At 49.9% G+C, this 14,152-nt stretch overlaps 1 protein-coding gene and 1 long non-coding RNA gene across 3 annotated transcripts in view; one reads left to right on the forward strand and one right to left on the reverse strand.

The window, feature by feature from the left end:
• MARCHF3 (membrane associated ring-CH-type finger 3) overlaps positions 1 to 1,177 on the forward strand; it is a 129,626-nt gene extending 128,449 nt beyond the window's left edge. Inside the window, exon 5 of the mRNA XM_036070345.2 lies at positions 230 to 1,177. Coding sequence (XP_035926238.1) covers positions 230 to 388 — 159 coding nt within the window. The 3' untranslated portion in view covers positions 389 to 1,177. The remainder of the gene's footprint in view (positions 1 to 229) is intronic.
• Positions 1 to 14,152, reverse strand: part of LOC118521659 (uncharacterized) — a 94,299-nt gene that overhangs the window by 69,990 nt on the left and 10,157 nt on the right. The window lies entirely within an intron of this gene.

Genomic DNA, 14,152 nt, shown 5'->3' on the forward strand with positions numbered 1-14,152 from the left:
AGGAGCCCTGCCCCTGTTCAGACAGGGGTGTTCTCTGGTCGGTGCCTCTCTCCCACCACTCAGCTGCCGGCCGGCAAGGTGTGGCCGGGGCGGGGGGCGGGGGGGCCTTGCCTCATTTTCCTGCCGCCAGCTATTCGGAGCTGTTTTCAATGACCTGTTTGTTTCTTGGATTGATTATCGGCTTCCGCTGACCTGAAACCCTCCCTTCTGTTTCCTCTCCTGACCCCAGGTGTCATTTAGGTACCACTGTCGATTGTACAACGAATGGCGTCGGACCAATCAGAGAGTGATTCTCCTCGTCCCAAAGTCTGTCAGCGTCCCTTCTAACCAGCAGTCCCTGCTGGGCCTCCACTCTGTCAAGAGGAACTCAAAGGAGACCATTGTCTGACGTCCGTGTGGCTGGTTGGCTGACTCGTTGTTCGGGGTTCCGGACGTTTCTGCACTGGGGCCATGCACTGAGCCACCCCCAAGCCCTTCCTGAAGCCGTGGGTCTTGGGACATCCAGAGCTGTGGGAGCACCGCGCCCCGAGCAACGGACTCGACCCCAAAGAAAGCAAACGCCGTTTCACTTGGAATCATGGATGCTGCAATCACGTGATACTTGCTGGGCTGCCAAACGTGCTTACTGAGCAGATACTATACGGAGTTTCCCGAACACCTCTTTGACAGATGAGGAAGGTTGTCCTGCTAAAGATGCAATTCAATGCTTCCTTTTTTATTACTATTTCAAATATATATATAGATATAGATATATATTAAAGTCAGATGATAATCACCATGGAAAAGCCAATGTTAAAACTGGTTTCTTGGTTTGGACGGGTTTGGTTTTGGGTGAGTGTATTTGTTTCCCGGTTTCTACTGTAGATTCTTTGGGGTAATTTGATAACCTGAGTGGTCTTTTTTCATCTCCTTCTTCTCTCTTACTCAAGGGGACAGCGTAACAACTGCAGAACAAGGCATATCTGAAGGACGTTTTGTACTAAACTTCATTTATTCCGTTTTTAAAGGGGAAAAAAAAAAGGCGTGGCGACTCTCCCGACAGTGAGCTGTTTATTTAAATTTCATTGAGGAGAAAAAAAAAATTATGGTGAGAAGCACGCTCCTTTCAACTTGTTTGGTACTGCCGGCTGATAAAAACTATTTTCTAATAATAAATATCCAGTGTGTGAAAGACAAACCCCATTGATTGCAATATTCTTTTTTTTTTTTTTGAAATTATAAAACCGGTGAAGTTTCCCCAAAGATTTTTAAAAGAAAAAAAAAAAAGAGCAAGTAAAAAGGTTGGTGTTCTTACTCCCATCCCATGTAATTCATGTCTTAATTCTGCATTCGCAAGGAACCTCAGAGGATCATTAGACATTTCTAGGAACCCTGGACCTGTTTTGCATATCAATTAGCAGTCCCATTGCTCTATTGGATTTCTAGCTTGACAGGTAGATGTGGCAAGAAGCGTGTCCTAGCAGACTACAGCCCCTTTGTCTGGTTTAAAAAAAAAAAAAAAATGAGTCCCACACAGTGCCTTCCCGGAACCACGAGCCAATTCTGTCACAGGCTGAACGAGACCTTTCCTAAGGGCTTCATGTCCCTCTTTTATCCATCACAGTGGAAAGGGTCTAGCCTGCACCCCGCGTTTGCGTCCCGCTGAAACCAGGGGGCACATGGGTCACCCCAGGAAAGGACTTGCTGGCTCCCCTGTCCACCCGCCTGCCGCCCACCCACACGCCCCGGGAGGAGAAGGCGGAGCCCAGCGTTGGGGAATGCTTCAAATAGAGATTTCTAGAACATGACCCACATTCTGAATATCACTCCAGCGTCTGCCTTCTGCTCCCCAAGCGGGAGAGCGGAAAGTGCAAAGGTCCAGGCAGTGAGGAGGGTGAGGGTTCTCGGCTGCAGGTTGATCAAGCTGATGCGGTATCAGCTCTGCCTGCCGAGCCCCCCATTCACAGACTGCTCCCCATGCAGCAGGCGGAGGGAAACAGATGAAACTCAGATGTGCTTTATGGCTGGTGACAATAGATGCCCTCCCCACCGCGCTTCCCTTCGGTGCTCCATTCCCCTAATAGACGCCTCAGCCCCTCTGTTTCCTCCGCCCCCTTCACCCTCCAGGCTGCCGTTAGCTGCACCACCATCCACCGTTTCTCAGTCAACCTTTTTAAAATGTGGACACCACTGGCTGCATGCAGCTCTCACACATTAAATTTCCAAAGCTGGGGCGGGGGGGGGGGGTCCACTTCGTGGCTCGTGAGTGACATTCACGAGTAGAGTGGAGAAATAACATCCCCCCCAGCCTGGGTCCCTGAGCCGTCAGGTTAACCGGGGACACCTCTCAGTGGAAGGGCACAAGCATTCATGGGAGGACCGTAGCCTTTATCCTCCCGGCTTCTTCCATGAATGAAGGAAGTGGGAGATCCCCGGGATCATTTCCTGTTGAGTCGGCTGCAAGGGAATGCCTGCTTTCTTGGTTCATGAGACGAGACATAGGGACTCAAAATAACAAAGGCAGACAGGTGCCCAGCAGCTTGCTGGGGCCCCTGCGCTGGGAAGGGGCACGTGGGTACTGGGTCTGTGCCATACCTCTTTCCCCCATATTTGCATCCCCACCCTGGGAAATAAAGCGGAGTCCACATGCAAGGAGTCAGTTGCGGCGGTGGGGGGGGGGGGAGGGGGCAGGACGCTCCTGGCAGCTAAGAGTAGCCTCGGTGCCACCCGTCCCAGGCCACCAGCTCGGGTCCTCCTCATGCGAGACTCTGAGCTCCATCAGCACCAGGACGCATCTGAGATGTTGATGAAGTTCTTCATCCCTTCTTGGCGCTTGAACCCTGATGTCGTTCAAGGCTAGGGAGTGCAAGGAACAACAATACGTGCACCACGAGGCACCAGCCAAGAGGCAGGGGCAGGCGGGGGCCACAGTCCAGGCCTTGTGTCTGTCGCCAAGCCAGGCTGCACTCGCCCTAGAAGAAGGGTGCCTCTTGCTAACCCGTGCAGAGGCGCCGAGCCCTCACCAGCGGCTCGGCCACGCTTGAACCTCTGCTTCAAACTCGAGAAGGAAGCAGGGAAAGGAACGAGGAGGGGCGGGTGAAGGACGCTGGGGGTTCGCCGCTTCCCTTCCATCGACTCCTTCTGCGGCCTGCTCTCCCCCGCTCCGGGCCGTATCCTAACCCAACCATTTCCCTTGCGGATATTCGGTAGAGACAAACACATGTCATGGTGAAGCCGGAGGGGGAGAGGGACAACTGGAACAAGCCCAGCGAGCTCTTGCCTGCCCCGTGTGTGTGTGTGTGTGCCCCCACGTGCTTCTGTGTTCTCCTCTGGGGGTTCCAGAGAACCCGGAACGTTCGCACAAATTCTACAGCTCAGAGGACTGAGCAGAAGCTCAGATGAGCTGGAAAATCCAATAAAGGAGAAATGAATGGCACGACTTGGAAGTGACTTGTATTTGTCTTTCGTGGCCCGGCCCCACTTCCCCGTGCCTGAGCACCGTCCGTGGTCTGTCCCTCTCGGCTGGGCTGTCCTCACAGTTATGTCATCTTTAGTGGAAGTAGCTCATCTGCGGGCACGGAGGAGCCGAAGGAGGAAATGGGAGTAAAACAGCAGCCTGCCTCCCCGCACTTTGGCCAGTGGCCAGCTGGAGGTTCCATGTCCTCCCCGGGCCTCTTTGTTCCCCTCCTGGCCCCGGCTCGGCTGCCCGGGGCTGTCTCTCCCTTCCCTGACACGCTGCCCAGCTGACGGAGCAGCGCGACCTGAAACTTCACCCTCAGTCTGCTCTCACCAGGGAGGAGAGACCTGGGAAAGGAAATCAGCACATGCTTCCTTTCCTCTCTGATCCAGAATGTTCCCAGAAGCTACCGGAAGATGAGCCACACAGCTCTAAGCCCTCGGGCTGGAAGAGATATGTAGGTTGTGATTCTGGAGCCATTCGTAGGAGAGCAGGTGGGCCTGTGGGTAGGGACAGGGCTCAGGATCGTTTTAGGACCAGAGGTGGGGACCGGGATGCACCTGGCTGGACATCACCTGGCCTTGGCCAGGCCCAGGGAGGGTCTACAGGCCGGCAGGCTGCCACAAGAGGCCTGGGGCCGCAGAGGTTTGGAATGAGGACAAATGGGCACTCCAAAGCAATGGCTGGGCAGTTGCACGCCCTCGCCAAAATGTGTCGGAATGCACGGGCAGAAATGCATGGGCCAGTATGTCCTACAGTCCACCTTTCTTGGCTTTACAAAGCTCTCAGCGCCCAGGAGTTTACCGCCTTCCCCTTGTTGTTCAGCTGTTATGGGGTGATTCCGTCTCTCTGCTTCCCAGTGCAGTGGCGTGGGAGAGAACCAGCCCGGCTCTGCCCTGGACAAGGGAGCCCACCTATCCAAGCCTCAGTTTTTTGCCTCTGTAAAATGGGGGCAATGCCTACCTCGGACAATCCCTGTAAGATTTGTAAGGTTCAGCTCCCAGGAGTGGATGCACGAATGACAGGGACCCTCCCTCCCCTTCCTTCCACTCACCGTGGCCGATATCTGCGTTATTCTGCCCCAGCTTGGGGCCTGACAAAGGACTTTCATAAATGATCTGAAGGACCATACACAGATCGTTTAAAATCCTTTTCAGAAAGAAGAGGGACTGATTTTAAATAATCAACAGATATTTATTGAGCACACTGTGCTTGGAATAAAAAGAACAGCAAGAGATCCTTCTGGAGGTTGAAATTACTGACTTGATTGAGATCTTTGAATCATGCGTAGATTTCAGTTACCCTTGCATTTCCTGACACTGGAGCTATGGCTAATTGAGAATTCATCCCAGATTAAGAAAAAAAAAAACTTTTTTTTTTTTTTTTTTGCCAGTTCTGGATCTAGTGCTACAGAGGAAAACAAATATAGTCTATCAGTTGTCTGTATTCCCAGAAATGAGGGACTCATGAGTCACGGAGCTCATACATCTAGTGCCTTCTCAGAGGCTCTGAAGTCTGGGCACAAAGACAATACAAGGAGACCAGCCACAGAGCCCTGCTGCTTTTGAGAAACTCTCCTTTTCGGACATGCTTTTCACCTACCGGGTCCAAAGTCACCCTATTTAGGAAAGGAATATATGGACCCCGTCAGAGGTTTTATTTTATCATATGCAAAGAACTGAGTTAATCCTGCATCTGATCCCTGACAACTTCTATCACCGTCAGCCTCTATGGGTCCTTCTGTTTTATTCCACGAGTACATACATAGAGCCAGACCCCTCCCATGAGCCATGCGCTAGGCAGCACTTTGAAAACGACCTCATCTATTGCTGCCTAACAACCACCCCAAAAGCAACCATTTCATTGCATTTCGCTGTTCCCTGGGTTGGCTAGGGCTCAGCTGGGCAGTCCGTGGGCAGGGCGTCTTCTGGGCGCACTTGGCCGTCTCAGACACTCAGATGGGTCGAGTGCTCCTCCCGTGGCCTTGTGTCTCCACCTGGCATCTCGGCTTCGAGGGCCCCTCTCTTCCCATGGCAGCTCAGGACTCCAAGAGGGAGAAGCTTCTGTCCTGCGTCACGCCTGGGCTGGGAACGGCCGGTGGTCCCTTCCTTGCATCCTATTGGTCAAAGCAGTGACACGTCCCCGCCCCCTGATGGGAGGGGCAGAATTGTATGGGGCCGTCTTTGCAGATTAGCTACCAAAACCCTTTTAATAGATGGGGAAGCTTAACCTGAGAGGTTAAGTGACTTGCCCAAAGTAACAGAGCTAGTAAGGGGCAGACCTGGGATTCGGACCCAGGCTCTGGAGTCCATGCCCTCGACCACTACACTACCATGCCTCTCAGCTTCTAGTTTGAGTAGTCCCCTCTTCATCCCTGCTCTCCACTCTCATCGTGGCCCTTCATGAGGCACCCACTCTAATAGGCTTGATACATAAACTGAATATATATATATATATATGTATATATATATATATATATTTGCAAAACATACTGTTTTGTGAGCAGATGTCTTAATTTACATAAAAGTGATGATGCTAGGGGCGCCGGGGTGGCGCAGTCAGTTAAGCACGTGGGACTCTTGGTTTTGGCTCAGTTCCTGGTCTCAGGGTCATGGGATCCAGCCCCTCCTCAGGCTCCTCGCTCAGGGCAGAGTCGGCTTCAGTTTCTCTCTTCCTCTCCCTCTGCCCCTCCCCCCTGTGCATGCACGTGCTCGCTCGCTCTCTTTCTCAAATAAATAAAAAATAAATAAATCGTTTTTTAAAAGTGATTATGCCATAAATCTCATTCTTTCCCCACTTCACAGCCCACATAACGCTACATTTTTAAGATCTATGCTGCTGCCTGTGTCTGGGTCCGTGCTCCTAACGGTGCTTGGGATTCCATTTCACTTCTCTGTTCCCTTCATGTTACCTCCAACTCTCTGACCCAGCCAACAGGACCCTGACGGGCACCCTCCCGCTGGAGGGGTCATCTGGACTGGTATCCATGAGTGGGAAAGAATGCTGGACTATAGGATGGTGATATAGTGAACTTCACTAAGTTTGTGTGGTTCTCCAGAAGGACTACAGCATGCTAGACACTCCCCTTGGTGGCTGAGTTTTGCCCTTTCTCCATTAGCTCTTCTTTATTTGCTCATTTTTGGCCAATCTGACATTACTTGTATCTGTGCAAATGTACACTTCTCATTTTTCCTCCTGGGTCGGCCATCTTTCCCTCCTTAGTCTCCCTCGTCCACTTGACGAGCTGCCATTTGTCATTGGATCAACACCCTCCTAACTGTGTCCCTGGTGTCCTTCGTTGAACAGAAATCCTTCAGCTGGACTTCACCAAATCTGGTTGCTGTCAGGTGCTCTGACGGGGGGGTCTTATTGAAATATAAGAAGTCCTTTTTCATTCCCAAACCACAAAGACAGTCTCCCAGAGTTTCTGCCTCTATAGTTTCACGTACCACCCTTAGGTTTCTGATCTATCTGGAGTTCACCTGTGCCCCTGACATAAGACAGGGATCCACCCTCAGCTCCCTAAGTTTTCGATCGCCGTCTACGAAACAATCTCCCCTTCCGTCATTCGCTTGGGCTGTCACCTCTGTCCTACACCCAGCTCCCTGTAGACACGGGTCTGTTTCTGCAGTCCCCATCTGTGTCCCGGCATCACCTCGCTGTTTTTCTCACTGAGGCTTCATCCTGACGTTCGGGATGTAGTGGAATGAGCAACCCTATCCCCTGCCAATTTCACTCTACTTTTTTTTTTTTTCAAAACTGACTCAGTTATTTATAGACAAGCTTTTAATTCTTGTGCATAAATTTTAGAACGGTTTTTGTTAACTCGTTTAAAAGGTCCTGATGGAATTCTGATTGGAACTATAGGGAACTTATACATTAATTTCACGAAAATTGCCCTCTTTATAATTTGTAGCCATCCCATATGATGAAAATAGCATAACACCATTTATTTAAGTGTTCTCGGTGTCCTGAAATAGAGTTTGAGTCATTGTCAATAAAATTCTTGTGTCCCTTGCTATTTTAATTCCTAAATACCTTATAGTTGTGTTGCTATTGTAAATGGTATCTTATTTTCTATTCTGTTTTCTCATTGGCTAGCGCTGGTATAAGAACACTTGCTATCCTGCACTAACACCTTTGCTGAACCCTGTGTTAGTTCTTAAAGGTTGCTGATTCCTTTCTAAGCCTGCTCTTTCCCGGCCAGGTGCAATGCCAGGCCTTTTTGACTTTCCCACAGCATCGACGAGAGTACGCGCACTTGCTGGGTTCATCTTAACAAGGGGTCCAAGGGGTCAGAGGGCGCCTGGGTGGCTCAGTTGGTTAAGCGACTGCCTTCGGCTCAGGTCATGATCCTGGAGTCCTGGGATCGAGTCCCGCATCGGGCTCCCTGCTCAGCAGGGAGTCTGCTTCTCCCTCTGACCCTCCCCCCTCTCATGCTCTCTCTATCTCATTCTCCCTCTCAAATAAATAAATAAAATCTTTAAAAAAAAAAAAAACAAGGGGTCAGAGTTTCTCCACCACCGATATTCGCTATATGTTTTCCTTATATAATTTTGTTGAGTTATTCTGTTTCCTTTCTATTTCTAGGACTTTGTGAGTTTTTACATCATTATTTTAAATACCAAATTGAGGGGTGCCTAGGTGGCTCAGTCCGTTAAGCGTTGACTCTTGATTTCTGCTCAAGTCACGATCTCAGGGTCGTAAGATCGAGCCCCATGTCAGCTCCATGCTCAGCACAGAGTCTGCTTGAGATTCTCTCCCTCTGACCCTCCCCCTCATGTGTGTGTGCTCTCTCGTTCTCTTTCTCTCTCTCTAAAATAAATAAATAAATATTTTTTAAAAATACACCAAACTGAATTAGTAATAATAATTAAATATAATTACCAGTAATGAAATTGAGAAATTTGTGTGAATTTCTACTTTCATCCGTGCAGTAAGAGATGCTACTGTTAAACTGTCCTTTCAATCCTGGATCCTTACTTAAGATTTTGTTTATCCCTCTCCATATATATATATATTTATATATATATATAAAATCAAGCGTTCACACCAACAGCACCAATTCCAATCCAATGGCACAGAGTTCAACATTGTTTTTCCATTGCCATATTTATAGCTTCCTCCCCTACCATGAGAAACCTGGCTTCTTTTGCCCTTTATTTACCTATGTTATCAATCTCTCTGCAGGCAACCAGTCTCTTGTCTCTACAGACATCCCCTCCCCTGTGGAGACGTCCCCTTCACCTTTCTCCGGCTCTGACACACCACGCCAGGCCACCCCTCTGTGGGGACACCGCCTCATGCCAGTCAGACTCTGGTGCAGCCCGTGGATGGTCCTCACCTTCACTCACTCACTACTGATTTCCTTCTTCACCTAGTGTGTTTTATTTCCACCTTCTTTTTTATTCTTTTGTCTAGCCAGTCTGACCTTTGTTGTTGTTATTGTTGTTTTAAAGTAGGCTCTGCACCTAACATGGAGCCCAACCCAGGGCTTGAACTCATGACCCTAATATCAAGGCCTGAGCCAAGATCAAGAGTCAGACACTTAACCGACTGAGCCACCCAGGCGCCCCCTAAACAGTCTGAATTAATAGTGCATTTCATTCATCTTTTTAAAGAATAAGTTCAGAATTTTCTTAATCTTCTCTTTCTCTCATCCTCTTTGTCCTCAGCTTCCTTGAATTTAGCCTTACCATTATTAAGGCCTTCCTTCTTTTGTGTTTCTGTGTTTTAATTCCTTCTTGTTTCAGTCTTTTTTTGTCTTTGTTTCTGGATAAATGATTTAAAGCTATAAATTCTCCTGGAGGTACTACTTTCTTTACCACAATTTTTGGACATTTTCAATGTTTAAATGTCAGTTCTAAGTATTTTTTTAGAAGATAAATTTGTCTTTTTTTAAAGATTATATTTATTTATTTGAGAGAGTGAGCAAGAGAGAGAGAGAGAGCGCAAGCAGGGGGAGTGGGAGAAGGAGAAGCAGACTCCCCACTGAGCAGGGAGCCCGATGGGGGACTCGATCCCAGGACCCCGAGATCATAACCTGAGCCGAAGGCAGACGCTTAACGAACTGAGCCACCCAGACGCCCCCAGTTATAAGTATTTTTTAATTTCTCTTATGTTCCTTTCTTTATCCCCAGATAGTCACTACTAAATGATGTAACAGTCACTACTAAATGACTTTTCAGCAAACAAGCATGGGGTGAGGAGTGTTCTTCTTTTGTTTTTGTATTTCAGGTACTATTACATTATGGCCAAAGAACTATGGCTTCAATGATATGGATTCTTTGAAATTGTGGCATTTTTTGTGGCTTAGTACATGGTTGATTTTTGTAAATGTGTATACATATACCTATATATAAATAAATAATCTACAGTGTAATAATTGTTTACATCTGTCTTCCTAACTTTTCCTTTTCTCATGCTTGGTCTGTCAGTTTCTGAGAAGGTCTGATTACAATTGCTGATTTATTTATTTCTCCTCTTAATCCTGTTGATAGCTGCGTTAGGTATCTGCGGCAATATTTACAGACTTATCTTTATCATTATCTCTTCTTAATAGATTGTTCCTCTTACCAAAGTATAGTATTCTAATATTGTGTTTGTCCATCTTGACATTTTAAAATTCTTTTTTGTCTGAATTAATATTAAACATTTCTCTATTCCTTTATGTCTCCTGTAGATAATATACTGCTAAATATTTTTTTTAACCTGAAAATCTCTTATCTTTGAATTAGTGGGTTTCTCCATTTGCAATTTTTTAACATTTTATTTATTTATTAGAGAAAGAGAGAGCACAAGAGGAGGGAGGAGCAGAGGGAGAGCGAGAAGCAGGCTCCCCGCTGAGCAGGGAGCCCAATGTGGGACTCAATCCCAGGACCCTGAGATCATGCCCTGAGCCGAAGGCAGACACTTAACCGACTGAGCCACCCAGGCACCCCTATCCATTTATATTTATTTTACGGTAACCTTGTGTCAGAATTCTACCACCTTATTTCACCGCTCATTATTTTTTCCTGCGACCTCACGTTCCCCCGGGCACCTACACCCTAGGCCACTGGTGTGCACCCACAGCGAGGGGAGCGGAGAGGGTGGGAGATGCTCTGCGCCGCCACTGGACTCGCAACTGTCCCCCTGCCCCACCTCAGCAAGTGACCGTGCCCCGCGGGGAGCATCCCACACCCCCGTCCCGACCACCGTGTTCTCATGCCTGCATTTTGACCGTTTTGAGCGGCCTGGATTGCGAGCCGCGTGCCTTCTGAGCACAGAGCGGGGGAACCTCCGTGTGGCTGGCAGAGCAGCCTGCACGGAAGTCACACGCAGCTACCGGGCCAGCACGGACGCGAGGCCGCCCTGACGTCACCCCACCAAGCTGGTGGCACTGGGCTGGCACTGCTCTCTGCCTTCTGGGAGGTGACGAGGCAGGCCGTGACCCACCTAGAAGTACCATACGGGAGAGGACATGACACCCCCAGCTGTCCCCCAGCTGTCCCCCAGCTGTGGCGACGGGCTCCTTGCCCCCACACCTTCTGGTTTGTGCCTTCTTTCCTCAGATTCGCCAGCCACCCTCCCACTGCTTCAGCACTTCTGGGGTGGAGCGGGGAAGGCGGCGAGGGGGCCAAGTCAGGGCAAGGCCGCCATACTGTCTGCCACCAGCGCCTCTCGAAAAGTCCTTCTTAGAGCCCTGGCATTGCTGTGGGCACAGGGCGTGGAAGGAGCCCCCCACCCTTGGCTCTGGTGCCCCAGCTCCATTCAGCTACTTTACCTCTGCTCTGTAGAGCGGGGAGCTGGGCTAGATGCCACTGGCAAGAAAAACAATGATGTTGAAATTAGGTTTTCTCTTGCTCCAGCATTCGGGGTCGCCCCGTCTGGCTCCCTGACTCCTAGGGACCCCGTGTTTGCCCCAGCAAGGATGGGCTCGGCGGGACAGGACAGGGCCCCGCGGGCTACCCACAGGCTCCCTGCTCCCCCCTCCATTCACAGAAAGGAGGCAGCTGGGACTCTCAACGCAGCTGCAAATAAGAAACACTGAGTAGACATAAGAAGTGCAGTTTATTCTCAGACAGGGCTTAACGGCTGCTGACGTTAGGATTTTTTCGAAGTCAGTCTTGAGATTTGGGTGAGAAAATGCGTGGGCGCTGCTGTGAGGGGGCCTCCGCGGAGCACCCATCACCGCCCAGGGAGCGCCATCCGTCGAGGCACAAGGACACCCCCAGTGATGCCGAGGGGTAGTACTTGTCACAACCCGAGCTATGTTTTCCTGCCCTTTAAAAAGACTGGAACAGTCTAGAAGCTCAGACTGGCTTTTGGGCAATTTGCAATTAACTTTGCTATCATATAAACATCCATTTTGAGCTCAGAAATGTCACTGGGCTTTTCCCACCACTTACTTTCCTTTCCCCTCCCCTGCCTAGTAAATGCAGGGCCGGCTATATTTGAGGCCTCGAGTTCAGCAGCTGAGCGGTGCAAGGCGGCTCAGTGACGTCCACAGACACCACTCAGAGCCCCCCCACCCTCTGCAGGGCCTCTCAGCAGCTAGGGGCTACTGGTAAGCCTGGCCCCAGACCACAGAGATAGATTAGGGGGAGAGGGGTCTATGATAAGGGGTCTAAGATTCTGTCATATGGGTCTCTTTGTTCTCCATCTATCCTGCTGTCTGGGTGAGAGCACAGGACTCTGTCTTTGTGGGCAACATCTTACCACAAAATTAGCAACCCTGAGTTCGGGGTCTGTGCGTGAGCAGACATTCCCCAGAGGCACGCATCCTTCTAGAAGGGGTGGCGCGACCCCGCCAGGCTCACAGGACACTCAGGGGCAGCTCTGGCCAGAGCAACCTCAGGAGCCCTGCAGAACCCTCTGCCGCCAAGTCCTCGGCCTGAGACGCCTCCTTCAGAAGGCTGGGCCAGCTGCAGGGGCAGAGGGAAGAATTCAACAGGGGTGGGAAGTCTCCTTCATCCCAGATGAGAAGGATGAGGAATGAGACTCGGGTGAGGTCTGTGAGGGGGAAGGGACCCTCAAGCATGCACTGTGGGAGAGGGAAGAGTTGGGATTTAATTTGTTTCATGCACCTGGTAAAAATGCAGGGGCAGGTGATCACCTCCACGGGGAAGACATGGGTCCCTCTGCGTGCACCTGCGTCTCTTCTAGGTTCATCACTATTCCTGCGAGGTCTTCAAAAACTGGGCATACCTGCTTATGGTCTCTGAATACCATTCTCCTACTAAAAGGAAGCAGATCTCCGAGGAGGCACAAGGAAAGGAAGGCACAAAAAGGAAGAACGACTCAGGAATTGTTACACATCATCTACGGTAAAATCCACGAGTTTATAATGATACTTACACCCAAGTCACCTCTGGAGCATACTGAAGAACAGAATCATTGTTCTCATAAGTGCTTTTTTAAAATGTATCTTGTGTGTACTGTACCTTGGGGTATAAATGATGAAGCAAAGTTCTTTAGAGAAAATTTCCACCGAACAAATGTAAAAATGATGACAAAATCTAAACGAAATAATCAATCTGCCTAATGATCATTAAGAGACGCTAAAACCACTGGCTGATGGGGAACTTGAGAATGAAAGCATCAGACCGTCAACAAAACCCACAGATCAACCTTCACATCGCACAGAAGAGAAAAGCTGACCTCACACACCCCCCGACGGGATGCAACAGGAATTCCAGAAACACCCACGAGATGGTCTTGCGAAATCACCGAACCTGAATCTGATCAAGCCCTGCTATCTAGCCACAGATTTACAGGAAAGAGAGGGATTAAAGAAACCGTTAATTCCACCAACAGCAGGGGTTCTCAACAGCGGTTCTACTGACACTGGGGGCCAGATAATTCCTCTAGAAGGCTTACAACATCTACCAAAACATGTAACATGTGCACCGGGTTTGGATCCTGATTCAGAAAACCAAAGGTAAGGGGAGAAACATCACGAGACACGGAAGTGTGAACCCTGGATATTTGATCTTATTAAGAAATTGTTTTAGGGGCGCCTGGGTGGCTCAGTCGGTTAAGTGTCTGCCTTCGGCTCAGGCCATGATCTCAGGGTCCTGGGATCAAGCCCCACGTCGGGCTCCCTGCTCCACGGGAAGCCTGCTTCTCCCTCTCCCATTCCCCCTGCTGGTGTTCCCTCTGTCACTGTGTCTCTGTCAAATAAATAAATAAAATAAAATAAATAAAAAGTAGAAGTTGGGGAGCGCCTGGGTGGCTCAGTTGGTTAAGCGTCTGCCTTCGGCTCAGTTCATGATCCCAGAGTCCTGGGATCGAGTCCTCGTCGGGCTCCCTGCTCTGCCGAGAGTCTGCTTTTCCCTCTGCCTGCCGCTGCCCCCTGCTCCTGCTTTCCCATTCACTCTCTGTCAAATAAATAAATAAAATCTAAAAATAAAAAAAAAAAGTAGAAGCTGGGCCCAGCTGCCCGACCCAAGCGCTGTCTGAAAGCTGAGACCAGGCAGCTGGGAGGGGGCGGCTGCAGCCAGCCCAGCGGGGGTCAGAGGCTCCCCTGCCCGCGGGACACCAGGGACGCGTGTGAACCAGAGGCCGTAGGTTCAGAGTCGGTCACTGTCCTCAGTATGTGGCCACGGCCGACCGTGCTGGTGACCGCCACGCCGCAGCAGAGGCAGGTGGTCCAGCGCGGGCTGTGGGCAGACCGCACGGACCGGCAGGAGAAGGTCAGAGAAGGACGCGTCCGCTTCTGGGCCGGATGGATGC

Source organism: Halichoerus grypus, chromosome 2 (genome assembly GCF_964656455.1).
Source record: "Halichoerus grypus chromosome 2, mHalGry1.hap1.1, whole genome shotgun sequence".
In the NCBI taxonomy this organism is placed as follows: Eukaryota; Metazoa; Chordata; class Mammalia; order Carnivora; family Phocidae; genus Halichoerus; species Halichoerus grypus.